Source organism: Clarias gariepinus, chromosome 9 (assembly GCF_024256425.1).
Source record: "Clarias gariepinus isolate MV-2021 ecotype Netherlands chromosome 9, CGAR_prim_01v2, whole genome shotgun sequence".
Lineage (NCBI taxonomy): Eukaryota > Metazoa > Chordata > Actinopteri > Siluriformes > Clariidae > Clarias > Clarias gariepinus.
The window spans coordinates 1,937,501-1,965,000 of record NC_071108.1 but is presented as its reverse complement, the minus strand read 5'-3'; the positions used below and the strand labels follow the sequence as shown (position 1 = coordinate 1,965,000).

Genomic DNA, 27,500 nt, shown 5'->3' with positions numbered 1-27,500 from the left:
TTTCCTTCTGATCTAAATATTTTTCATGCTACATTTAATAAGCGGTGTGTTATAAATGTAATAATTATTATATTAATAACGTTTATAAAAAAGTTTTTTTTTACCAATATTTGATTCATGAGTAAATTTCAGACACAATGCTAACATTTTTTTCGTTAATAAGGTGGAAAAAAAATCTGTTTCTTGCTTAGCGTGTTTATGGTTATGTAATTTAAGTCATAGATCTATACACATGTACAGCAGAGCCTCAGCATACAGATATAACTTGTTCTGGAGGCAAGTTTATGTATTGTAAATAATATGACAAAATTTAAATTCTTAAGATAAAAAAAGTTTCAGACGTCTTTGATGTCCTTTGTTTCCATGGATACTGCACCTTTACCTCATGTAGCATCACTGGGTAAATTAATAACCTTCAACTATAAGCATATACATTATAAGTGATGAATCTCAAAGATCCTTGCCGTATAAAGTGCACTAGATAATTGTGATCCTCCCTTCCTCCCTGTCCGTATATAAGTGCACTACAGAGGGACTGAAACAATGATTTAACCTGTATACAATCTACTAAACCCACATCATGGCTCCTAGTTAAACATCGTATGCACTAAATAGCTTATAGGAACCAATATAGTGTACATATGGTGGACAGACTTTAAGTGCAAACGGATTTTGGACATCTAGTGCAGGGGTGTAGGACACTACAGAGAGTGCACTAAGATTAATATTCAACCTTGTTAACCCCTCTATAAATGCACTAAATAGAGTAAGAAAAAAAGTATTTTAGTCTGTAAAGTGCACTACGTATTTTATGTATATGTATGTATATTTAATTTTATGAAACACACTATGACCCTAAGTGCACTATATAGGAGTCTTAGGTACCCTACAGTACAGTATGTAGTGTACCTACAGTATATAGAGGACCACACGTAGCTGTCCATTTGGAATTTAGTGTTACATGATAGAGCACCAAATACTGTCTCAGACTAACGTCCACAGTATAAAATATATAAATGATAGTCTTCTCCTCCCTACATAGTGCCCTTGATGTCCAGTAGGGAGCTGACTGAGACTTCACAGGGTTATGAAAAACATTTAGTAAGCGTTAATCGCAATAAAATCCCTCGCCGTGTTTATCTTCTGTCTCTGGAAGCCCAAGAAGGCGGGGATGACCTCTCCGAGTGGACGACAGCGGAGCGTATTTGGCGGCGTTCCCTCCACGGTCAGCCCTCGCGGCCTTCAATAAACATTTCGAGTGACATTCGGGTCCAAGCAGATTAACGGCTGCACAGGCACCGAGTCAAACCGCGGAAATGAGACACGACCGATTCGGAGATGTCCTGATGGGCTCAGTGTGGACACCGAGTGGAAGAATAACATGGTGTCTGGAACACACTGTCGAGGGGAGGAGCGAAGGGTGCACTACATAGTGTGCAAAAGACAGGGCAGGGCAGGACATCATGGCTTATAAACTCGAAATGTGAGTTAATTGTGAGGCAGTTAATTTTATACGCATAAATATGATAATAGTGTTGGGAATTAGTAATATTTATAATATTTTTACATTTTATATTCTAGTCTAACTAGAACCATTTTCTATAAGCCAAGAACCGCTGTGACTCCTTAGTACTAGAACCTCCAGCAGAGTTTAATATTGAGCTTTTTGGATCTCAGTTAGAAATAGTTTTCTTGAAGTGATGGACTGACCAATAAAGGGTTCTCAGCCTCCTGTGAAGATTCCAAGACAAACTATATATATATATAAAGATTGCCAAGACAAACTGGTTCTACATGGAAACCTTTCTGAAGGTTAACACTTGACATAGAACCTTTGAATGTCCCCCAGACAGACAAATAAGGTTTATTAATATTTAATTGATGAGTAATTTTTAATCTTCTAAAGCTTTTGAGACCTTCAGGGTCTTTGTGGAATAGTTAAGGGTTCCTATAAAAAGATAAAACCTAAGAAGGAAGGAATGGTTCAAGGAATGGTTCCTTAAAGGCTCTAATTGTTCTAAGCTTAGAAAAAAGCTCTTTCCATACCTCAAGGGATCAAGATTTTTGACGAATAATGCTGTTAAAGCAATCCATCATACTCTCTGTGCTCTTTGTGTAAAAGTGTTCTTTGGTTCACAACTCTAGAGAACCCCTTTAAAGTTACACAAAGACACTGAAAGTCTCTAAAGGTTTAGAACATTTATGGGTTCCTCTAGTGGTGTGAACCATAAGAACCCATCATAAGCCTTTTTATCACGGTGTTAAGCCTGTAAATCCTGGCCCAGTTAAACCCAGCAGAGTGCGTTGGAGAGATCGGTACTTCCTTCCTTCCTACAGTACGTGGTGATTTTGGACGGTTCCCACACAGTTCCCATTACCCTGAGAACCCAGGTTTATGTGAACACTGCTGAAACCCTCAGGCTGTCAGGAGCATTAAATCTGTTATTAGGTGTAATTATTTAAAGCTGAAGTGCGAACAGACTTCTAACGAGTTCCTCACGAGTTCCTGTCACACTGAAATTGGATGTTTTCTCCGACACGGTTCGTGTTGTTCGTTGTCTCGCTGAGCAGAGCGGCGTATAAACGCTTATTAATATGAACTCAGGGTTCCTGCCGATGAATGACAAGACTGAGGATTTTCCAGGGAAGACCAGACCTGGGAGAAACATGTGACTTTAATTGGGCGTGTTCCAAATGCCCTGGAGCGAAGGGCAGAGCAGAGCGGTGCAAATGGATGAAATTATATCCATATGAATCAGTGAGACAGCTAAGGGGAGACAGGTTTCCTCGCGCGCTTCGTCAGGGCGCTAAATTGAAGCCAGCTTAGCCCTGAAACATTCCCATTACATAGTTTACACATATCGTTTCCACATCCACAATGTCCGCACTTTTAACAGCCAGCTTCATCTGCTGCAAATCGCAAACCTAATTTCAATTAAAGTCACGAAATCGGGGTCTCGTTTATCTCTCGTTTGGAGACAAGCCAAGAAATTCCTGCGTTCTTTCTTTTTTTTTTTTTTTTTAAGGAATTTGTTTTTTGTTTCCTCATATTTCAGTTTTTTTTCTTCTCTGCTTTTTTCAAGATGTGAGATCGATCCCCAATTAACACATGCTGCGATGTGAACAAACCTGTCGTCCAGATGCGAGCGAACACCTTCAGGAACAAAGCGAAAATTTTTCGGAGTTGTTTGTTTTCGAGACGTTGGATCTGAAGAGAACCACAACAGGAAGTAAACTGTGAAGATTTCCTCAAGGATCTTGTGCACTCATCACCTGGTCGCTAACTCTTACCTTCTTACTAACGCTAGCATCAGAATCCAGGGGTTGACCTCCAATTCTGAAGAGCGAGTCTAACGCGGAGGAACCGAAAGGTGCAATCCCTAATGTTCTTTAAAAAAAAAAGGACAACAATAGAAAAGCCATGGAGAAACATCACAGTGACAGAGACAACCAATAATTATTATTGCAAACAATAATAACATGACTATAACCAGTAATGAATGTGACCATGATAACGAGATGTCGGAGGTGTTGACGTCGATGACGACTAACATGACTTAAATAAGGAGCAACATGAAGGCCATGACGCCTGATGTCGAAATGCCCGACTTTACCACAGTTATGACATTTTACCTCCTGATATAAAAACCGTTTCGGTCTCCATCACTACATTTCCTATTCATGACGCCTGTCCTGTGACATCACTGAGGGTTTGTCCAGTTCTTTTTATACAGTTTGTGGTAGGAATTGATGAACTTGTTCCCTGAACGGAGAATCAAAAACATTAACAATGTACAATGATCCGACAAATATAAAGAACGCATTCACTTTATGGTGCATTTAATTTCCCCAGAGCAACCCGATGAGGTAGCGAGCGAGCACCAACACCTAAACCTCTCCCGCTCCTCTCTGCTCCACTACCTGGGGTTCAGAAGTCATCACATGATCCTTACACACCTATAGCTACGCTTTTTGTAGGACACTGCGAGGACGAGCGCCGGCGTCACCGGATCTGTTTACTGCCCGAGTTCTGACGCCGATGACAGACGGAACGTAAAGTCCATCACTGCATCGTCTCATCTGAACATTTCTAACGGCTAATTATAGAGGAGGAGAGAGGGAAAGAGAGAAGGCGTGGACACAGCATGAATTATCTACTCACTTGGGGAACATGAGGAGAGAGAGAGAGACAGAGAGAGAGAGATACAATGTAAGCAGAAGAGACAGAAGGGATGAGAAAGAAAGCAAAAGAGAAAAAGAGAAATAGAGAGAGAGAGAAACCTGGAAACAAAAGCAAAATAAATCCAAAGAGAGAAAACGATCACTGATAATAAAGGGACAGCAGCGAGCAGAAGAGAAAAGATCACACATAAGAGAGAAATCGAGACAGAAAGGATCATTGATGGGGGTGAAACGAAGAGGGACTGAGCAAGATAAAGAGAGAGACACAATGAGAGAGGGATGGGGGAATATGGAGAAACAGGAAAGAATGAGGAAGAGAGATAGACTGACAACGGATAGAAAAACAGACAGAAACAAAAAGAGAAAGTGAAATAAAAAGAGACAAATCAAAGAAAGGGACATAAAGAGAGAAAGAAGTCAAGATAGACAGAAGAGTTGACTGATGAGGGAGAGAAATAAGACATGAAAAAAGAGAAAGAGTCTAAACCAATCACTGATAAAAAAGAGAAAAGATCATTAATGAGAAATAGAGATACAAGGAGGAGTGATAATGAAAAAATAGTAAAAGAGAGAAGGAGAAGGAATATGGAAACAGACAAAAATAGAGACAAAACATAGAGACAAAAGGGACAAGAAGAGAGACAGAAAGACGCTCTGTTGATTTCTCTCCTTTCTACATTTAATTTCATATTTATTTCAAAGTCAGGAACTGCAACAAGCACTTATTAAACACAGGCCCACTGAGGCAACAATCCCACTGCCCCAGACTCAGGGGGACGAGCTGAGGGCGGGACAGGTGATGCCTTGCTAATGCACAAATCCTGCTTCAGTCTTTTTTTTTTGGGCTTCGTATCATCCGGTCTTTTCTATCTCTGGTCATTAAAGGTAAAATTTCATATTACCTAATATAATTTTGCCAAACATTTAGTCCAAAACATGAAAGAGTGGTGCTGTAACTGTACTGGGACTCGATCCCACATCCTTCTGATCACAGAAGCGTAACCGTTGACTCAGATATCTCCACAGCACTAAAACAGAACCGGCTTGAGGAATGACGCCGCTGGTCCAGGCGGTGTGGGGTGGGGGGGGGATGTAGGGGGGGGGACTGAAACGGATAAGCATGCCCTGCTGTGTCTCATATTCATGAAGGATCTGAGCTGGAGTCTCTCACTGCGCACTTGTTTGCTTTAGCGGTAACATGAGTGCGATAGCGCAGATCGCCCACGCATCACTGAAACGCTTTCTCAACAATCCTAAATTGACTTTTCCATCTGCGTGTTAAACACAGCGTGACCGCGTCCCACCCCTGCATCTGCAACTAAATATCATCACACACACGACTCGAAATGACTCAACACCAGCCTGACTCATCATCTCTGACTCCGCTTCACATAAATGTAGAGAACAGAACAAACATCAAAGCTGACATCATGTGATCCATGACATCATGCCTCCAGTGATGCATCAGAACCTCTGATAACCTCGAGTGCATCAGTGAACAACAGAACAGAACAACAGAACAACAGCAGAAAAGTGTGACATGCCGTGTGGACCGGCTCTTACAGCGGCTCTGATAAACATCACAGCAGCAGAGATGGACAGTGTGACCAAGATAATAAACCGGGACCATGATATGGACATGATGTCAAAGACTGTTGTCAGCCACAACAGTGATGATGTTAATATCACGGCAATGGTGATTATGACCAACGTGATGGTGATGATGACTAAAATGACTTTAATGAGGACTAACATGATGAAGGTGACACCTAACATGACGACGATTATGGCTAACGTAATGGCAATGACGGCTAACATGATTTTAATGAGGATTAACATGACGAAGATGACGACTAACATGACAGGAATGACGATTAACATGATGGTAATTTTGATGATGACTAACATGAAGGTGATGGCGACCAATATGATGAAGATGACACCTTACATGACGGCGATGACAGCTAACATGACGGCGATGACGGCTAACATGACGGCGATGACGGCTAACATGACGGCGATGACGGCTAACATGACTGCGATGACGGCTAACATGACGGCGATGACGGCTAACATGACGGCGATGACGGCTAACATGACGGCGATGACGGCTAACATGACGGCGATGACAGCTAACATGACGGCGATGGCGGCTAACATGACGGCGATGACGGCTAACATGACGGCGATGACGGCTAACATCATGGGGATGATGACTGACATGACTTTAATGAGGACTTACACAATGGCGCTAACGACTAGCATCATGCTGATGACGACTAACATGACGATGATGACAATTAATATGATAGTAATTATGATTAATATGATGTTGCTCTTATATGGACATTTTGCCTACAAACTGTAAACATACACATAGTCAATGAATTACTTACACTTAGACATACAGACATGGTCTTTCTGCAACACACACATACACACACACACACACACACACAGAGTCACACACATTCCAAGCTACCAAATTCAGAACATAACGTAGGTCTTTGTTGTGTTTGTTTATTAGCGGGTGACAGAGTAAATTAATCTGGACAGTGTGTTTGCTCATTATGGTGTGTGTGTGTGTGTGTGTGTGTATATGCTGAGTGTTTGTGGAAAAGCTGGATGTGATACAGAAGGTGCCATTTACTAAAGACACGATTCAGATGGACTCTTGGTCTGTAACCCCTAACAGGCTCCGGCCCTATTAGGACAGGAATCTGCTTAGCCCCGCCTCTTTTTTCATACATTATTACAATATTATTACTATCAGTGCTCGTCATGGCCAGCAGAGGGCTCTACAAGTACAACAGACTGCACCTTTAATCGCTTTTGTTATTATAAAGCAATAAGTTTATTATTTAATCAGCGATCTGACGAAAACCATCCTGTCGTGTTTTACACGTTTCATAAACACCTTCACAAATCCGCAACACAGCTGGTGTGTGCTCTCAATACTGCAGCCGGTGTTTGGGTTCGGACTGGGTGAGCAAAAACCAAAAGAGAAAAATGAGAGGAAAAGAGAGTGTGTGTGTGTGTGTGTGTGTGTGTGTGTGTGTGTGTGTGTGTGTAACAATGCTGGGAATTCTGCATCCTGGAGTGAGATGAATCCAAAACCACAGAACTAAAGAGAGAGAGAGAAAGAGAGAGAGAGAGTGAGAGAGAGAAGGATAGAAAGAGATGAAGATAGAGAGTGAGAGAAGCAGAGAGAGATGGAGAGAAGGAGAAAGTGAGAGAATGAGGGAGGGGGAGAGAGGGAAGAGAGGGAGAGAGAGAAAGAGGGAGAGAGAAGGAGAGAGAGAGGAGAGAGAGAGGAGAGAGAGAGTGAGAGAGAGTGAGAGAAGGAGAGAGTGAGATAAGAGAGAGAGAGGGACGAGATGGAGGGAGAGAGAAGGGAGAGAGAGAGAGAGAGAGGAGAGAGAGAAGGATAGAAAGAGATGAAGATAGAGAGTGAGAGAAGGAGAAAGAGAGAGAAGGAGAGAGAGATGGAGAAAAGGAGAGAGTGAGAGAATGAAGGAGGGAGAGAGAGAGGGAAGAGAGGGAGAGAGAGAAAGAGGGAGAGAGAAGGAGAGAGAGAGGAGAGAGAGTGAGAGAAGGAGAGAGTGAGATAAGAGAGAGAGGGAGAGAGGGAGAGAGAGAGAGGGAGAGAGAAAAAGATGGAAATAGAGCAAAGAGAAGATGTAGAACGAGAAAGTAAGAGGGAGAGGGTTGGGGGTATACACGTGAGGCGTGTCTGGAAAGAAGCAAGTGGATTGGAAGCTGCAAATTTCAAACACACACACACACACACACACACACACAGACACGGCTGTCTTGCCTCTATTCCTTACAAAACTCTACACATCTACACCGTGTCCTCTGTAATGTTTTTCTGTAAAGAACGAAACCTGCGTGTTGTGTCGTTACGGGAAAATAATCCACGCCGGTTACAGCGTTACTGCCACCACATACTGACCATGTTGATTATTTTCCTGTTTCTGCACGCCCCATAGTGTTTAACTCCCCTCGCGCCACAGCGGTTTGTCTGAGTTTTTATCTATTTAATGATGCGGATCCTCCGAAGTTCTCGGCTTGGTGACTGTCACACGTAAACATACCAGAGCGCGCGCACTGATATAAACCTGCACTCCTGTCAGAGCTGCCGAACTCATCAACATCACGCTACGGTATCTTATTATACACGGCGTGCGTCATGGGCTCGGTAGCAGCAAGCTGTAAAATTACACGTTCTAAGACACATTTCTAACTGCACGTGTCAAAAAAGTGACGCTAACACACATGCTAGCTGTTATTAGCAGTGTAAATATTGACATGGCGAGCCTTGACGTCGCTCTATTAAAGTCCATTATCGGCTCAGCCGGTCGAGACGTATCCGTTCGTCCCTGTGGTGTAAGACGGGGCTGAATGAGGGTCATTAGCGAGAGGGGAACGCTCTCAGCACATGCAGCTCTCGGGCGTCTGCTGGGAATCTGGATTTAAAACCTTTTGAAACGGTGAGGCCCGGTGCGGAGCGGGTAACACGATAAGGCTCGATGTTGTCGAGGTTAAACCGATTAAAGCTTGGATTCGGGTCCAGTTCTGACACAATGCGCGAGCATCGTAGACTAACGGTCTCCGTGACGACATTCGCGGGTCGGTTGTAAGCGCTGGGGAAATTAGTGGTACTAGCGGCGCGGTCAAATCTGATTAGCGTAAGAGCAAAAATATGTTTTGTGCTAAAGTTAATTATTTATTAATGAATTAAATAATAATAATAACAATGATAATGATAACGCTACGCTAAGAGCAGAGATTCTTACGGTGATCAGGGAGATATTAAGACTGAAAAAAAAAATATGCGATAGCGAGAAAAAGCGGAGAGGATAAGGGGAAAAGAGAGACTGGATTACATTAGCGTCCTGATTGACTGGAAAGGTTTTACGACGCGACAGAATCTTGGCCCGGCGTCTTCCGACCAGGAAAAACAAGCACGAGGCATCCGCGAGACCTGGGACACCGAGCCAAGACGTCAGTCTCCTGATGAAGTGCGCTAACACACACACGGACACGCCCCTCAGCCCTTCACATGTGGACTGCGTTACGCATTTTTATAACGAACGGCGCGTCAGGTCACACGTGGGAACGGCCCGGACGCCGGAGAAACCAGAAGTAAGATAAAAAAAAAACTTTTCGTTTGTAAGAATTTTAATAAAATCAATTATTAATTAAAAAAAAAAAAAAAAAAAACAGGAAGAGACAATTTAATGGGTCCCAGACATGAAGAGAGAAATTTAAAATAATCAACACACAACACACACATGCTAGCTCTTATTAGCGGAGGAAACAGGAAGTAATCAGCAGGAATATGAAATAGAGAACACGTGCTCGAGTAAATATTAGTGAATAATTAGCAGTAATAGCAACGCGCACACAATATTATGCTAAAGGGTCATGAGAGCGGGGAAATACAAGGCACTAATAGTAATTAGCTTGCTAACTATTGCTGTTATTACCTAAAAATGTTCCTGCTGTCACCGTTTCCATAGTAACGGCTCATTCCAGGGACGTGTACTGCAGTGGAACAACGTAACATGTGATAAAACGTTCAGCATATCGCGCTTTTATTAATAAAAACTGCTCTTAGCGCTGCTGCAGGACGATCGGCCGCAACTCGCCTTCCTCACACTGAGTGTTTTATTTCCTGCTGCTGTGCGGCCAGAACAAACACCGTCTACAGGAGTGTGTAACCACGTCGTGACCAACAGGTAGCCAGCGCTAACTGAAACACGGCCGTCGCTAAGCGGAGCGGACAGCCCGGGGATGTCAGCGTCCCGTTCTGGTAAGAACTCATTAACATCAACGTGACGGCGCGGCTCAGACGGATCGGCTTTCCGCCGGCGCTCGCGGGGTAAAAGTCGCCTCATGCGCAGTCCGCTTGTTTAATTAGCTAATGGCGCTCGGCGTTTCATCTTGCGCTAGCTGTGTTGAGTGCTCACAGAAAAGCCTCTCTGCAGCTCTGAAAGCGAGAGCGCTGGCAGCGTGTGAGAGGCTCGGGCCGCCTCACACGCCAAAACTCACTCTAATAAATCTTTCACACTAAAAAGGAAAAAAGAAAAGAGGAAATTCCATGATGTACGCGCGATTGCAGCAGCTTCCCTCCGCCAAGTTTCCTTCGAGCTCAACGGCCGAGTGTGTGAAGGAGTGAAGGAGTGAAAGAAAATGAAAAAGTTCAATAATGTGAGACTAAAACGGTAAGAGAGTGAAAATGTGTAAAGAAGTTAAAGGGGAAAAAGTGATTAAAGAATTAAAGTAAAAGATGTAACAACAACAAACGAGTGAAACTAAAAGAGTGAAATAATGAAGGAGTGAGGCGTTGATAAAGTGAAAGTGTGATGGAGCAGATAACCGACGGATCTTTAAACCCACATCAGTGGACTCAGAGCGAGTGTTTAACGCCGCGGCGCGAGCGATCCCGCTGAACTCGGGCTGACGAGTGACACGACCCGGAGCGGCCTCGTCTTTTACCCAGGAGCCATTAGTTTTTCCGTCTGCGTGCCAGAGCGCTGGGTTTATGGCGTCGTCACGCTGAGTCACGCTGCCTCGGCCTTCTGGAAGCGCTCTGACTCGGGATTACGAGGCGGCTTTCTCTCATGGGAACAACAGGAACCGTGATGGGGCAGGAAGAGCAAATGACATAAAACAGATTTATAAAGAATTACTAACGCGCTGCTAACACGTCCAGAGATTACGACACCTCGGGCTAATTTAATAAAGCCGCCATATTGCGTTACTCCCAGGCGTCGCTGCGCGGCCTCGTGGATGTTTACACAACTTTATAACTTTTTTATATTCTTTTTTTTTTTTTTGCTTCACTTCAAGTCCTTGGTTTTTTTCTCTTTAATAAAGTCGTCATCATTAGCGGTTGGCTGAGTGACTGTTTCCTTAAAACAGATGGGATTTCTTTCCCATAAAAACGTCCGCTCGTTAGCCAGTGTCACATGACGCCAACTCGTTAATGATGTCATGACCAGGTGGCTCAAATGGACACTCGAAAAATAACCAAAAAAAACAAAAAACAAAACAGGGAACTCGATTTCCCCGAAAGCCACAAACTCCACAGAAAAAAAACCTCCAAAGGGAAAAAACTCACACACTGTTTTACAGACGACTAAAAAAAAAAAACCGCTCACCTTCTTTTTTATGTTCCAGCTTACGGGAAAATCACAACCTCGTAACACACGTGAGATTTATTTTATTAAGTTTTGGGTTCATAATTAAGCGTCTCTCTCCTCCACACGCAGACGTTCTGACCTGTTTTTATTCCCTTCTCACACATCTCAGGTTTTATACCTTTTATAAGAAATCTAGTAAAAGAAATTTGATGTATCAGTTTGAACACAACAACATAAAAATCTTCTAATAATAATAACAACAAACCTGCACCTGACAGGTAGGAAACTATAAGATAAATACATTCTAATTATCTTTGTTACACCTGAAACGTCATGCTGAATGTGACCCGGGCCGTCTCACTGGAGACATTTTACACCTGGAACTTGTAGACGCGCAGATGAGGACAGATCTGAGAACAGAACGAGGATCCTCCTAGATTGGATCAGTTCTGTGACTCAGACTAAAACTGATCTCAGAACTGTCCAACATTACAGCGTCTCTGAGTTCAGATTGTCCAAACAGAGGCGTCCTGCGTGAAACTGAGGTGGCCGGTACCCCTAGTGGCCGGTACCGCTGCTGTTATCAGTAAGTCATTAATTGCTAGGAATCGAATAAACCAATTTGTGCATATGTGTATAAATATATATCTTCTAATTTTTAATGTTCGAGGTTAATTTGTGTGGCAGTTCATGAATCACCACATTGACTCCCATAACGTTTACCTTCATTATAAACTCGTATTCGAGGTGGTTGTATGTCGCAGCTCCTCTGTAATCCTGAACTCTACACTATTCCCCCACTCCGTGTTCCTCGGAGTGACCCGAGTTCGAATCTGAAAACGAATTAATATTGAATCGGGATATTCATTTAATCCTGATAGTTATAGAATCCAAATGGCATCCACACACAGGTCTCGTGATGACGTCGTATCAGCAGGACCCTCCTGATTCCCATCGCCGTGTTTCTGCTATAAACTTTGTTCTAGAACTTTGTTTTGTACTGTATCTGACTGTTGACACAGATCTTAGGACATTTATTGCGGACTTTGCACAATCATCTGCACAATAACAATCACAAACAATCATTTGCACAAATCATTGAAGCTTTGCACACATGCTGCAGCCTTTTTTTCTCCTCAAACATATTGCAGGCTTTTTTATACACTTGCAGATTTTACAGTGTTCACATCACGGAGGACGTGGTGAGATCAGCTGAGCGCATCATCCGCACCGAGCTCCCTGACCTGCACTCGATCTACAGCAGGCGGTGCTGGACCAAGGCCAGGAAGATGGTGAAGGACCTCAGCCACCCCAACAATGGACTGAACTCTCTGGTGAGGTCAGGAAAGCGATTCCGCTCCCTGAAGGCCAACACAGAGAGACTGAGGAGGAGCTTCTTCCCGCAGGCGATACGGTCTCTCAATCACATCACCATGCAGATCTAGTACAATCTTTTATCATCCATGGACACTATGGACACATTCACACACATCTACACTCACATCTACACTCACATCTACACTCACATCTACACTCACATGTTTATGTTTACATTCTGGACCATTGCACAAAGACACTTTAATAAGGCACCTTCATAAGTCACTTTATTTGCACATTTGCACACCATCTTTCTTCGCCAAATTTCTATTTTTAAAAAATGTTCATGTACAGTATATTTCTATTTTAATCTCTATTTTTGTTCTAGTTAAATTTAATTTTCTATCGTATTTCTTTTATTTCTTTTATTCATATTTATTTCTTATTATAAGTTTTAATTCTCTTTTTAAGGTCACTGCCGGTCGTGTAAGCATTTCACTGCATATCGTCCTGTGTGTGACTGTGTATGTGACAAAATTTTAATTTGATATTTAGTATTTATATATTCTCATATATCTGTTTTTTTACATTTTCTGATTTTCGTATTCTGCTTTAAATTCTATGTTTGATATAATACCTACTCTTTTTATAACTATATTTATTTCATCTTATTCTATTTTATGTTTATGTTGATTTTTTTCGTGCCATCCATTCAGGAACAGCAAAGAAAGAAAGAATCTCACTTTACAGGGGGACATTAAACATGTAACGTTCCACATGACAATAAAACCTGAAACTTGAAAACTTTTTAGATAATTTTTACTTTGCATCGATTTAAACAAACATTTATGTGCATCTGAATTAAATTAAAACAAAATGAAATCTGAAATAAATAAATTACATTTGAAATGAGGCGCTCAAAAGGAACAATCTGATCATTATAATTTATAAAAATTATGCAAACTATTTCCTTACATTTTTCTCATTTATTTACATAAATGTTAAAAGCGCTATACAAATAAAATTGAATGGAATTGAATTGAGTCAGTAAAAAACAAAAAAACAAAAAAAAAACTTTCTGGTTTCCAAACATTAGTGTTCCAGGACAAAAGTAACTGTTACAGAAGATTATTTATATGCCAGAAAAGAGAGCAGCATATTACGTAAGAGAGCAGTGTACACACGAAAAATATAACGAAAGCTCCTGGGGCTTTTTATGCAAAAAAAGAAGAAGCAGGTCCAACAGTTGGAGTCCTCAGAAGAACCGTGGCTCGTTCAGCGGGACGCTCAGTGGACACAGTGGCTGCGGTACTGCGTAAAAGTCTCACGCGGGTTTTTTTTTGTTGTTGTTGTTGCATTTTGTGTAAGATTTAGTGAAGACATACTGTAGCACCGCGGGTCACAAGAATGTTAGCAAGAAGAAAAGGGAGCCGCTTTCGGTTTGATTTTTAAAGCAGCCGGTGCCAAGAGGAATCATAAATTAAGGTTAAGTGAGGTTTATTAATGTCTATTTATTTTATATTCTATTTCATTTACGTGTCTTTTCTAAATTATATTATTATAGTGTTTATAATATAATTGGTAATATTGGTAATATTTTTGGGTGGCTGGAACGGATTATCTGCATTTACATTATTTCCTATGGGACAATGCGTTTCACAATACGGAATTCTCCTTAAGAACTCGCCTCTGGTGATTTGATTCGTATTCACTGTACTTTGAAAAAAAAAACACTATAAAGAGGGGTAAAGAGTAATTACTGAAACAAAGTCAATAACTGATTTGACGATGCTTTGCTTAAAAAATTAGTCTCATGTATAAATTGTGCAATTTTATAAAGAAATTAAACACAAAGTTTTACTGAGCGTCCTGCAGGACCAGACGCAGTCCTTCGGAGGACTTTCACTGTCGGACCGGCTTCATTGCATGAAAATCCCACAGCTTTCATTTATAAATTACTGTCATGATAATTAATTAATTATTATTATTCATAATAAATAAAGGAATATAAAACAGAATCATCTTGAATTCCACATTTCCTTGATACACAGTTTGTCCCAACGATATAAAACCACTGAAAGCAGATGTAAATCTTTAAAGGAGCCGTTTGTCATTTTTACGCCCTCTGCTGCCTACACCTGGAATTACCTCACACTCCTGACACCCTGTCTGTTAAACAGAACATGCAGCGATACATTTACATTACAGCCTTCGGCAGACGCGACTTACGTCTTTATCAGTTTATATATCTGAGCAGTTGAGGATTACGGGTCTCGCTCAAGAGCCCAACAGTGGCAACTCAGTGGTGGTGGGGTTTGAACCTGAGACCTTCCGATCACTAGTCCAGCTCTTAACCAACAAGCTACCCCTGCCATTGTCATTACTAGCTTTTTAAATAAACATGCTCTGTTAGAAAAGAGGAGAGAAAATTTATAGGTCGGAAAAATCTAAACCAAACACTTAAAGCTACTTGCATCTGTTACATCTATTTCATCTTGTGTAAGAGTATATTAGGTTTAACATGAAAAAACTTTTGAAAAATATATTGTGCAAAATTTAAACTTAAATGTTTCATTTTAAAATTATGCTAAAATCCCCTCCTTTTAGATGATTATAAATATATGAGCGTACTTTTTACAGTCAAACACAAACTTTTACCTGCATTCGAATTTAAATAAAACTAAATAAAATCTGAATTTAATTAACCTTATTTGAAATGAAGGGCTAATCAATTAATCTGAATTTTGCAAACTTAAATTTGAAAAAATAATAAAAAGAAGAAAAAAAAACAGAAAAGCCTGAAGCTTCTTCATGAACATTTAATTTTTTTGTAAATGTAATAATTTAACATTCTTCACTTGAACATTGTTCATATTTTTAACAGTTTCAATACTTAAAAAATATATTTTTTAAACTGCACATGAGAATATAATAATTAAAAATTTTTCATTTTGACATTTTTTATATATTTAAAATATTTTCAAGATATTTTTAACATAAACCTGAAAAAAACCTGAATATTCTTTTATTAAAAAAAAAATTTCTTCGAAATTTCTGACATTTTTTTACTTTGACATTTTTAACATTATTAAATTTAAACTTTGCTGGTTAATTATGTAATATAAATAAGATTAATTTGACATTATAGAGCATTCTTTTTAAAAATAATAAAAATTCAGCTTTAAAAACTAAAATGTATAAATAAAATCCCCTATAGAGTAAAGATTTCACAGAAAACAATTTTACAACTTAACTAAATGCTATTAAACTTTAACAGACATTGGGTACTGTAGATTGTGCGGTGTGTAAATTTTTAAATGTTGGTAACGAGTAACAAATTACAATTCTTTCTGTTTTGGGAAAAATGTCTGAGGATGTAAAAGTCCCACGAGTTGTCGACCTCGAGCGCATGTTTGTGTAGTAGCTCACGGAGAGGAGCCGGGTCGAGGCGAGGTCGGGGTTTGACCCGTCTGTGAATTTATTTTAGGGAATTAAAGCAATAAAGCGGAGAGGAAGTCGAGCACGGAGACGTTTATTAACTGCTCATCAAACCCGAGCACTCAGACCGTCCCGAGCCGTTCGGCAAATATTTACACAAATCTCAGAGCCGATCCGAGACGGAGGATCCGGGCCGGTCAGAAGGGCCGCGGCGCCGCGGGGGAGACGAGCGGGATATATTTTTAATATTAATGCAGACGGAAAAAAAACACAATAAACTAAAACAACACGGCGACGAAGCCTGAAACACAACAGGATATTACTGAGAGATTACCGGCTTCCTCTTCACCGAACAACACACAGACAGCACTAATTACAACCTCACACACACACACACACACACACACACACACACACTGATACAGAGTGCAGACAGGTATGGCCAATGACGCAGCAGCCGGGGTCAAAGGTCGTCCCATGTACAGGGTAATGAGGCTTTCCTGCCCAGCGTCTCCAGCAAGAGAGAAAGTGATGAAAAATAGGCCGAGAGGGAGACAGAAAGACAGACAGACAGACAGACAGACAGACAGACGGACAGACAGACGGACAGACAAACAGACAGACAGACAGACAGACAGACAGACGGACAAACAGACAGACAGACAGACAGACAGACGGACAGACAGATGACCAGATGAGAGAGAGAGAGAGAGAGAGAGAGAGAGAGAGAGGGAGAGATATGTAAAAAATAAAGAGAGGCTAGTGGGCGTGACTTTAATATGATGTTGTTGTTATGAAAGATAAACAAACAAGGTCAGTCACGCCTTCTGATTCCCTTTTGGACGAATAGAAACTCCCCCCATACCCCCCCCCCCCACACACACACACACCTTTCAACCCTCCAGTTCCCACATGATGTGTGTGTGTGTGTGTGTGTGTGTGAGGTTCAAGTCATGTTCGCTACAATACATTTGCTTGTTCAGCGTCTGTTTAGCATCTTGTCGTGTAAAACTCTGGATGCGTCAGTCCTGTCAGTCAGCGCGGAGCAGAGAGAGAGAGAGAGAGAGGGGAAGAGGGAGGGAGGGAGGGAGGGAGGGAGAGAGAGGAAAGCATTTCCAGCTCTTCACAAAAACGGGTGAAACATGTGGATCTCACAGGTGGAGCGATGGGGCTAAAACTCTAAACAGCGCGATCTGTCCTCCCCCGTCACCCGTGTGCCATTACTTTTATAATGGATCCATCCAACAGTTTTCCTGAAATTCCAGTTTCTGATTTGGGGCTACGCGTCCCTCTCTCTCCTGAACCAAACTTATATCAAAACGTTCAGTTGCAAAAAAACGCGAGTTTTCAAGGTCACCGCGCCGAAGCACTTTGTTCCCCCGAGTCCCACCTTAACTGTAAGGCAAAGGGTTCGATCGTCTCTACTGAAACATTATGGGTAAAAATTATCTCAGTCAAAAACTGTTCAACAAAAATCTAAAATCTCTCCGAGTTCAAGGTCAAGTTTAGTTGAACATTTCCTATGAACGATCCGTCACTATGGAAACAATAACTTATTAAAACCATCAGCTAATTCCAATCATGACCGTCTGACCAATCAGAAAATCAGGCTTGCTAATGCTAAATCATCAGCTAGCATCACACCCACATGTTTAGTTACGGGACACCAAAACCTGACGATCCACGTGTTCACGCCTCACGTCTGGAACCAATTACGCAGAAACGGGAAAAGGTGGACTAAGCTTTTTTTTTTTGTGTCTGACTTCAGAACAAGCCGCGAGGAAGACCGAGAGGCGTGCTGGACGACGCGGCTCATATTAAGCAGAAGGTATCTGACAGGAAATCAAACATTCTGAGATGTTGAGCAAGAGGAGGAAACGTCTCCGCGGGTCCGGGCCGCTCCGACAGACTACTGCAGCATTCCCAGAGTGTTTGCTTTGGACGCGAGGACGGTGCGCTCGATACGTGTGGGACGTTTAAAACGCTTGTTTAAATACGGCCGAGCGCGAGCATTGTTTGGTTATGTTAAACAGATGTGCTGTTTCCAGATCTCCATCACTCCCGCGATCACAAAAAAAAAGCACACACAAAAAAAACGAGAGAGACTGGGAAAATAAACATGTGTTAGGGCTACGCGGAATGTGCGCTAATTGTGTGTTTGGATTATCCGCTACGTCACACGGAGGGAGGACAGTTTGACGCTGATTAACGCCGCTGACTCGTGAAAGGTGAGAGTTTCACCTGGACGACTTTCGACCGGGTTTCTGCGACACAGCTCGTTAGCTGCCTTCATACTCAATCACGCGCTGACGATTGTGTATTTTCATAAACGGGAAGCAAACCCGCTCAGACATGGCGGCGCTACATCGCTTGACCTCGCGGTGAGATAATACGCGAGGTAAAATCTTAAAGCTGTAACTTTCAGTTTCTCACAAACGGGAAAAAAAACGACCCGATAAACATTAAATGTAGCTATAACTGTACAATGCTATAATGGTTCTGTAAGTGAACTCCTCAGCGCCTCCCTGTGGTGTAAGAGGAGTACAACGCTGAGGGTCGGGCCGAGGCTGGAAACTAATCAACTCAACACACACACACCACACACACACACACATCACAGCAACAGAGTGTTTTATTCTCTACAGAAGAATTATATCATTGTAGTCTGTTTGTGTGACTAGGTATATGGTGTGTGTATGTGTGTGTGTGTGTGTTTAGCATGAGATTGCTGTGTGCTTCTTCATTAAGTATTAGATAAGTGAGTGTGGTGTGTTTGTGTCTGTTTTCAGTGTGTGTGTGTGTGTGTGCTTGTTTGGTATGTGTGTGTATTTGGTGTGTAAGTGTGTTTGTGTGTGTCTGCTTGTGTGTGTTTGTATGTGTGTGTGGGTGTGTTTTTTGTTTGGTGTGTGTGTTTGATGTTTGTATGTGTGTGTTTAATGTGTGTTTGGTGTGTGTGTGTGTATGTGTGTGTTTGGTGTTTGTTGTGTATGTTTTGGTGTGTGTGTTTGTGTTTGATGTTTGTGTGTGTGTGTGTGTGTGTGTGTGTGTGTGTGTGTTTGGCATGTGTTTATTTTTTGTTTTTGTGTGTCTGATGTTTGTGTTTAATGTTTGTGTGTGTGTGTGTGTGTTTGGTGTGTGTATGTTTTGTGTGTATATGTCTGTGTTTGGTGTGTGTGTGTGTGTGTGTGTGTGCGCGTTTTTTGTTGTGTGTGTTTGAGTGTGTGTTTGTTGTGTTTGTGTTTGGTATGTTTGTTTGGTGTGTGTTTGATGTGTGTGTGTATGTGTGTGTGTGTGTGTGTTTGATGTGTGTGTGTGTGTGTGTGTGTGTGTGTGTTGATGTGTGTGTGTGTGTGTGTGTGTGTTTGATGTGTGTGTGTGTGTGTGTTTGTGTGTGTGTGTGTGTGTGTTTGTTGTGTGTGTGTGTGTGTGTGTGTGTGTGTGTTTGATGTGTGTGTGTGTGTGTGTGTGTTTGATGTGTGTGTGTGTGTGTGTGTGTGTGTGTGTGTGTTTGATGTGTGTGTGTGTGTGTGTGTGTGTGTGTGTGTGTGTGTGTTTGATGTGTGTGTGTGTGTGTGTGTGTGTGTGTGTGTGTGTGTGTGTGTGTTTGATGTGTGTGTGTGTGTGTGTGTGTTTGATGTGTGTGTGTGTGTTTGATGTGTGTGTGTGTGTGTGTGTGTGTGTGTGTGTGTTTGATGTGTGTATGTGTGTGTGTGTGTTTGATGTGTGTGTGTGTGTGTGTGTGTTTGATGTGTGTGTGTGTGTGTGTTGTACTCCACTCACCATGCACTTGTTGGGTTTCTCCCCGGAGTGCACCCTCATGTGGATGAGCAGTTTGTAGCGGGCGTTGAAGGGTTTGTAGCGGCGGATGCATCCGGCCCAGAAGCAGGTGAAGTCCTCGCCCTTCCTCTGGTCGATGTGCACCTTCTCGATGTGCCTCACCAGCTCCTCCTGCTGCTCGTACGCCGCGCTGCAGTCGATCCAGCGGCACGTCTGCTTGTCCACATAAACGATGCCGGCGTCTTCCCCTCGACCTCGCGCCGCCCCCAACGGCTCCTGCTGGTTCTGAAGGTGGAGCTGGGCTCCGTTCCCGGAGCCGTACTGGTGCAGGGGGTACGGAGGGGGCATGGGGGTCCGAGGCGGGCAGGAGAGCTGCTGCTGCTGCTGCTGGTGGTACTGGTGCTGAAACAGGTCGTCCTCGGAGTGAGAAAAGTCATCCAGAGGCTCCTGTTTCAGAAACGTCCTCTGCGGCTGCAGGAGCAGGTTCATGTTTTCGGGCGCTGTTGCGTGCATGGACGCGGGATCCTCGCAAAGCGACGACGACATGGATGACGTGGAGGAGGACGAAGACGAAGACAGGAGGCAGGCGGGAGGAGACGGGTTCAGGCGCTCGACAACGCCGTTGGCGCACAATGACATCCGGGCGGCGGCGTTGATCCTGCCGGACAGGCAGTGTCGCTTCAAAGTGCCGGAGTTCAGCGACAGCGCCGAGTGACGAGACACGCCAGGTGAAGGGGAGGAGCCGTGTTCATTATTAAAGGCGTACGGCGCGGACGCCGCCGATAGGCCCGAGGACACCACGGCGTCCGCCTCCGGCGAGAACTCGGACGAATCCGATGACGGCTTGAACGCAAGCGATTCCTCCTGCTTGACAACGTAGCCTAGATCTTGCTGAAAGGATGAAGACCTGCAACACACACACACACACACACACACACACACTTATAGGAATATGAGCAGCGAGAGCTGACAGGACAATCGAGCCGAGGCCCTCAATGTTGACGGATAAAAAAAAAAAAAAAAACACTCAAAGCTCTTCTGTTCATCCTCCGTCCGAGCGCTCCATGCTAGCAGCTCAAACATTCGATCGCGCGTGTTTTTTGTGGACTTTCTGATTCGCGGCACTTCTGAGGGCAGATTTCTCTCAGGAATTGGAGGGAATTCATAATTGTGGGTCTGCGCAGTGAGTCTGAGGCTCTTCATGAATAAATAATACGGGAAACTCGGCCCTTGTCAGGGTTATGAAAGGGTATTTAAGACTAAGACTGTGTGTGTGTGTGTGTGTGTGACATGCTTTTGATGATGGTTCATGTTGGTCAGAGAGGAGTCAGAGGATAAATGGTGACAATGGCAGCCATTCTAGCGGGAATCTCTGGCCAGCTGAATGGAGCGAGCTCATGTTTCCTGGTGCGTCGCTCTGATCTTCCACATAATCAGTCCTGTCATTTGGCTCATTATGGATTTTGTGCAAAGCTCCTGACTGACGTGAGAAGCTCTCTCTCTCTCTCTCTCATTCTCTCACTTGTCTCCTTCTACATGAACTCTCACATGAAATATACGTTATTGTCACACAGCTAATAACGACCATCTACTGTCTGGAGAATGTATTTAATTCTTCTGATTCCTGATCAGTTTAATTAAAGTCTGTATGAACTGATTCGTCTGATTCTTTATTCTACAAACTGATTCAACCGACTCATTTAATTCATCGTCGTTCTACAGTTCATGATTTCGATGAACTGTTTCCACTGATTCCTCATATTTCTAAACTGATTCTTATGATTCATTTTCCTTTCAACTAATCAGAAATTTATTCAAATGACTCATTTAATTCATCGCCATTCCACGAGTCAGCACAAATTAATGCAACCGATTCGTCTGATTCGTCATCATTCCGCTAAAGTCGTTACACACTGACTGTTCATCATTCTCAGTAAAATCAGCACAAATTGATTCCTCTGATTCACATTCTTACTAATATTAGTGTCTACTGATTCATTCGATTCATCTAACTATTTAACTTAATATTGCGTAAAACATTGTACATTCATTTTTACATGCACTTAAAAACATTATTTATTTATAGATACAAGGTCAGGCACAAAAACTGTATACACACTTCAGGAAATGGAAAATAGTATGATGTATATTATATTAATATAACATTAATAATATTCTCATATTATTATCATATATATATATCAATATATAACATCTAGTAATAAATGTTAATAAAAATTTAAATATTTATACTTTTCCTTTTTTTTAGGGTAACTATGTTTATAAAATAGTTAAAACTGAAGCTAAAGTGAATTTTTTATGTCTCTAAAAGTTTATATAATATTGTTTTGAAAAAATTATTAAAATAAAACTTCTACTTTCCATAATGTTATTTATATAGCATTATTTATTCAATAATCTATCTATCTATCTTTATAGTTATTAATGTATTTGTCAGAATGTGTTATGATGTTATTCTGCGTTTTATTTCTATAAAAAACCCAGATAATCCATCTTCATGGAAAAGTGCAATGAACTCAGTGAAGTGACTCAGTAAGCCGAGAGCCAAGGGGACGACATCATCACATTAACATGGCACAGAGAAGAAACAAAAACAGTATTCATGTTTTACCAAAAACTTATCCCGATTCATAAATGCCAGCAGGCTAACAGATGCCCAGCTAACAGATGGCCGCGTGAAGGTTAAGGAACCAGCGGAACCCTCACCGTTCTACTGAAGGGAAGAGACGGAGTTGCTGCAGTTTGAGGGGTTTGAGTTGAAGATGAGGTGAAGGTGATCTTACCTGGAGTCCGCTTCACACTGCGATCTCTGGGTGTACTGAGACCCGGAAAGAGCCGGAAGGTTCAGTCCACAGCGCAGTAACGCGCACTCCTCGGCCGATAGCTCGCTCCCTCCGTCCTTCTCCGAGCAGAATGAGACACGACCCACGTTTGCTGCAACACATTAGAGTTACAAATTATTCAGCCTGGCTTTTGGATTCTTCTATACATTTCAAGTCAAATTAATTGAGGGATGAATTAATTACACGCCTAGCTGTTCAGTGGAATAACTGCTTAGTGAACTGATTCATGGTGTGCTTGATTAATTCAAACCAATTAAAACCAATTAAACCATCGAACAATTAATGAATGTATGTATTGCTTAATTGATTAGTTGGTGTGCTGGTTGATTTATTTATTGATATCTTGATTAAACAATTAAGTGGTTGAGAAAGTGACTGGATGGCTGGATGGTTAATGGATGACTGATTGATTAATTGATCGGTTGATTAACTGTGATTCACTTATTGACAGTTTGACTGACAGTTTGTCTGGTTGGTTGACTGATTGATTTTTTAGTCAATTGAACACCTGCTTGATGGATTAATTGTTTGTGTATTCGGGGTAATTGGTGAGTAAACTAGTTAAGTGGTAGGTAGGGTTCTCAATTATTTAATAAGTTAATGAACTGCTTGATAGATTAATTGATTACGTAAATGTTAACTGATTGGACAGTCGATTGGTCCATTGTTGGTTTACTTTTTGATTTATTTATTGAATGATTTGTAGGTTGCTTATTTGATCACTTGGTTTGATTAAATGATTGGTTGGTTGATTGATTGGATGGTTGATGGGTCCATTGTTGGTTTTTAGTTGACTAATTAGGTGGTGGGATTTTCATGACTGTTATAATGGTTTGGTTGGTTATTGGTTGATTAAGTGACTGGTTGATTTATTAATTTGATTCTTGACTGGTTGTATGATTCATTGTCAAACTGATTGTTTGGTCGACTGCGTGGGTAATTCTTCAATTATTTAATTAATTATGCGTAATTAATTATTAATTATGGTTAATTGATTGGTTGATTGATAAATTTGATTGGTTGATAGAGTGGTCAGTTGTCTGATTGATTGACTGATTGATTGATTGATTGATTGATTGATTGATTGATTGATTGCTTTGTTGGTTCGTTGGTTTATTGTTTAGTTGGTTCGTTGGTTAACTGGCTGACTGATTGATTTATTGGTTGGTTGGTCGATTGGTTTGTTGATTGATAACTTAGCAGACTTCTTAACTGCATAGAGAGAAAAATTTCGTTGTTGAGTAACTCAAAAAATCCAAAGACAAATGTGGTGTGTAAGTGCTGAGTCAGGAAATGAAGTGAGAGCAGAAAGATGCCAAAAAGCCTTCCAACACACACACACACACACACACACACACACTCTCTCTCTCTCTCTCTCTCTCTTACACACACACACAAATTATGAAACATAGTTTTCCAGGAAATACAGTTTTATTGACTCTATTTAAAATATTCCTCAGGGGTGTCAGTAATTTTGGCAAATATGCTGTTGTTTAAAAAGTTTTAATGAGAATGATTTGTTTTTGGAAAAAAAGTTTTTTTTTCCTGTTGTTTGCAAAATCTGCGCTGATACATGTTTATTTTATAATTAGCATTATGACTATCTTATGAAAGATGCCAACATTTATTGACTAAACACACAATCACAAACACAAACATGCACACACACACACACACACACACACAAGCTTATACACATACTTTATGCAAAAGTAACCATAAACTGGAAAAAATTATTCATAGCTTAAATATTATTATACAACAGTTAGTTCTAACCGAGCGATTTGATTGGACGAGAGGCGTTATTCCACGAGTGCTGATACTGAAGCCTAACAGCACTGTGAGGTGTAACTCTGTGTATGAGTGGGCGTGTCCCAGGTGTTGTCCAGTGGTTAATGACACTAACTGTGTGTCTCAGCGTGGGTGAGAGTAGGTCTGTACGGTCCGCAGTACTGAGGAGAGAGCAGCTGTCTGACTAAACCCACATTCACACCCAGTCACAGAAGCACTTTCAGTAAGAACACACACCTGATAACGTATCATATTGCTTGTTATGTGCAAGTTTGAACACCATCCAATTGTAAAGCCTTCCCACTTAATTAACTCATTCAAGAATCACGATGATTAGAGACAGAAAACAAAACACTCTTTAATCTTTAAATCCTCGTGCTATCACTCAATAAGCTTGAGCTTCTCCGTGCAGCTGAATGAAGATCTGAAAATAAAATAAAACTGATGTCTAAAAGGCAGAGAGTGGCTATATGAAGAGCACTCAAGATCTGGAGAGGCAGAGCGAAGACGAGAGGACGGTTTATCTGGCGCAGGAGTGATGGGGCACGAACGAGGTCAGCATGGGAGAGTCATCAGATACAAACACAACCTGCACTACCTTTATTAGAAAAGAAATCAGCATTAAAACAATACCGAGATAAGCCAGAGGCATTCTGGAAAATAAGTGCTCAGGTACATGAAATGGGAAAGAGTAGAGGTGAGAAAGACTGACCTCCACACCAGCACAGAGATCCAAAACATCTTAACGTCCACCAGGAGCTACTTTAGGAAAGTCATGCTGCAGTGTGTGAACAAGTCCTCACCGTCCCCTGACTTTAACATCACACTAAATCCCAACCGTGCCATTACTAATCTAAACGTTCTGCAAAGAAAAATCCATTAGAAAGACACAAGAAAGACAAGAAAGACTCGTCACTGGCTGCAGAAAGCCTCCGCACGCTGTGATACTGTACGTCCCGGAATGTTACTGAGCGGCAGGGTGTCTAAACTTTAGCACACATCGCTATTTTTCATTTTAGGTCAATTCATCAAATATAAAGTGACAGAGCTTTAACATTTACAAGAAGAAATGTTTGTTTTTTTAAATAGTTTGCTGTTGAGGTTGTGCATAAACTTTTCCATAAAACTGTACACACACACACACACACACACACACACTCACTCGCTTGAGAGCAGGCTCGTTTAGATCGGCCCATAAAAATAAATCAGATTGTAAAACACTGTAAAGTTAGAACACATTTCTGGATCGGTGGAACAATGAAATCAAACAGCGACGTAAATCAGAGCGATAATACGAGCGGACGCAGCAGAGAGCAAGAAAACTCTAAAACACCCTGGGTTTTTTTTTTCAATGTGCTTTTTTTTCTAATTTATCCAGATGTACCGGAAAGGACAAATATTATTACGATTTGTGTTTTATTCAAAGCATTAAGGATTTCTTTGTTGTTGTGGAAAACGTTTTCATTCATTAATTCACTTATAGTCTATACGGCTTTATCCTGTGTACAGAGTCACAGGGGGGCCAGTAGCCTATCCCAGGGGACTCGGGGTACACCCAGGATGGGGCACCACCAACCATGGGAAGAACATGCAAACTCTTTACACACAGACCCCTATGCGGGAATCGAACCCATGGCTATGAGGTGCGGAGCAACAGTGCTAAACACGTCACCACTGTGCCGCCTGAAAACATATTCTGTCTTAAAACGCCTAGCTGTTGAACCTCATTATGTTTACCTTTTGGGCTTCTTGCTGTCACACAGGACGTCACCGACATGCAAGCGATTTCGTCAAGTGGATTGGTATACACTACCGTTCAAAAGTTTGGGGTGACTTTCTAACTCCATGATGGTTCCTGATTTTTATTTCTTTCTACATTGTAAAGGAATGCTGAAGGCGTCCAAAAAATGCATTAATCTCCTTTGAACAGTTAATGGTGAGATGTTTCTGCTACTTCTGCTCTGTAAAGACTTCATAACGCCTCTAATCTGAGGTGCTGTTAATTGGTCATTTTTCAGGCTAATAACTCTAAATGAACTTCTCGTCAGTGGCAGAGGTAGGTTTTGGTCTCGCCCTCCTGGGACGACCTTCATGAGAGCCAGTTTCATTATGGTGCTTGACGGATTTTGCAAATGCACTTGACAATACTGTTCTTGCAAGAACTATTACAGAAAGACTGACCTCTGTGTCTTAAAATAACAACTAACTGTTGGTTTTTTTTGTTGTTATGTAATTACCTAATTCCATATGTGTTATTTTATAGTTTTGAAATCCCCAGTATTGTTGTAGAATGTAGAAAATAAATCACTAAACAAAAACAAAGAAATTTGCAAGTGTTCTAAAACTTTTGAACAGTAGTGTACTTTACATTGTACAGTATATTCGTGTCAAAGGCATATAAGACTCACTTTTTCTGACTTAAGAACAAATCAGACTTATGAACATGCTCCCAGAACGGAACTTGTTCGTAAGTCGGGGACTACCCTTAGACAGTGCTGTGTATACCAGAGCTTAAGCTATCTATGCTTACAAATACTCCAGGATCCAGAATTATAGCTGACCTTGAGACATGCGGAGAAAGAAACCTCACCCAAATGTACTTCTATGGAGAAGAAAATGAAGGCTTCTTACTCATGACTGGAGACTATAAAGAACCTCTGTTAGCGGAAAAAGCCGACCTTATAAACTCCGCAGTATAAACCGTAGCGCACACTTCCACACAAGTGCAGATCCATCAGTGAGAGAGGTGAAGGCGCTCCTTCATCACAGTGTAAATCAAACACCTCCACACCGTTCCACAGCAGCGTCAGGACGACCGAGCACCTAGAGGGAACCCTGGTTCCTCGCCTCATTTCTCACGGAGATTGACAGAACCACTCGCTGTCAAAGGTCACGTTCTCCAGAGCTCTCAACGATCGCGCTCGCCAAAATAACAAGCTCCGCTCTAGTGCGAAAGTTTACACACCCTTACTGGAAAACA

At 41.6% G+C, this 27,500-nt stretch overlaps 1 protein-coding gene across 2 annotated transcripts in view; it reads right to left on the bottom strand.

Annotated features, from left to right (window-relative positions):
• Window positions 1-27,500, bottom strand: part of LOC128530724 (zinc finger protein GLIS1) — a 111,508-nt gene that overhangs the window by 41,378 nt on the left and 42,630 nt on the right. For both annotated transcript variants that reach the window (XM_053504799.1, XM_053504798.1), the window contains exons 3-4: window positions 22,670-22,820; window positions 19,869-20,772 (exon numbers count right to left, since the gene is read on the bottom strand). In XM_053504799.1, coding sequence (XP_053360774.1) covers window positions 19,869-20,772; window positions 22,670-22,820 — 1,055 coding nt within the window. The remainder of the gene's footprint in view (window positions 1-19,868; window positions 20,773-22,669; window positions 22,821-27,500) is intronic.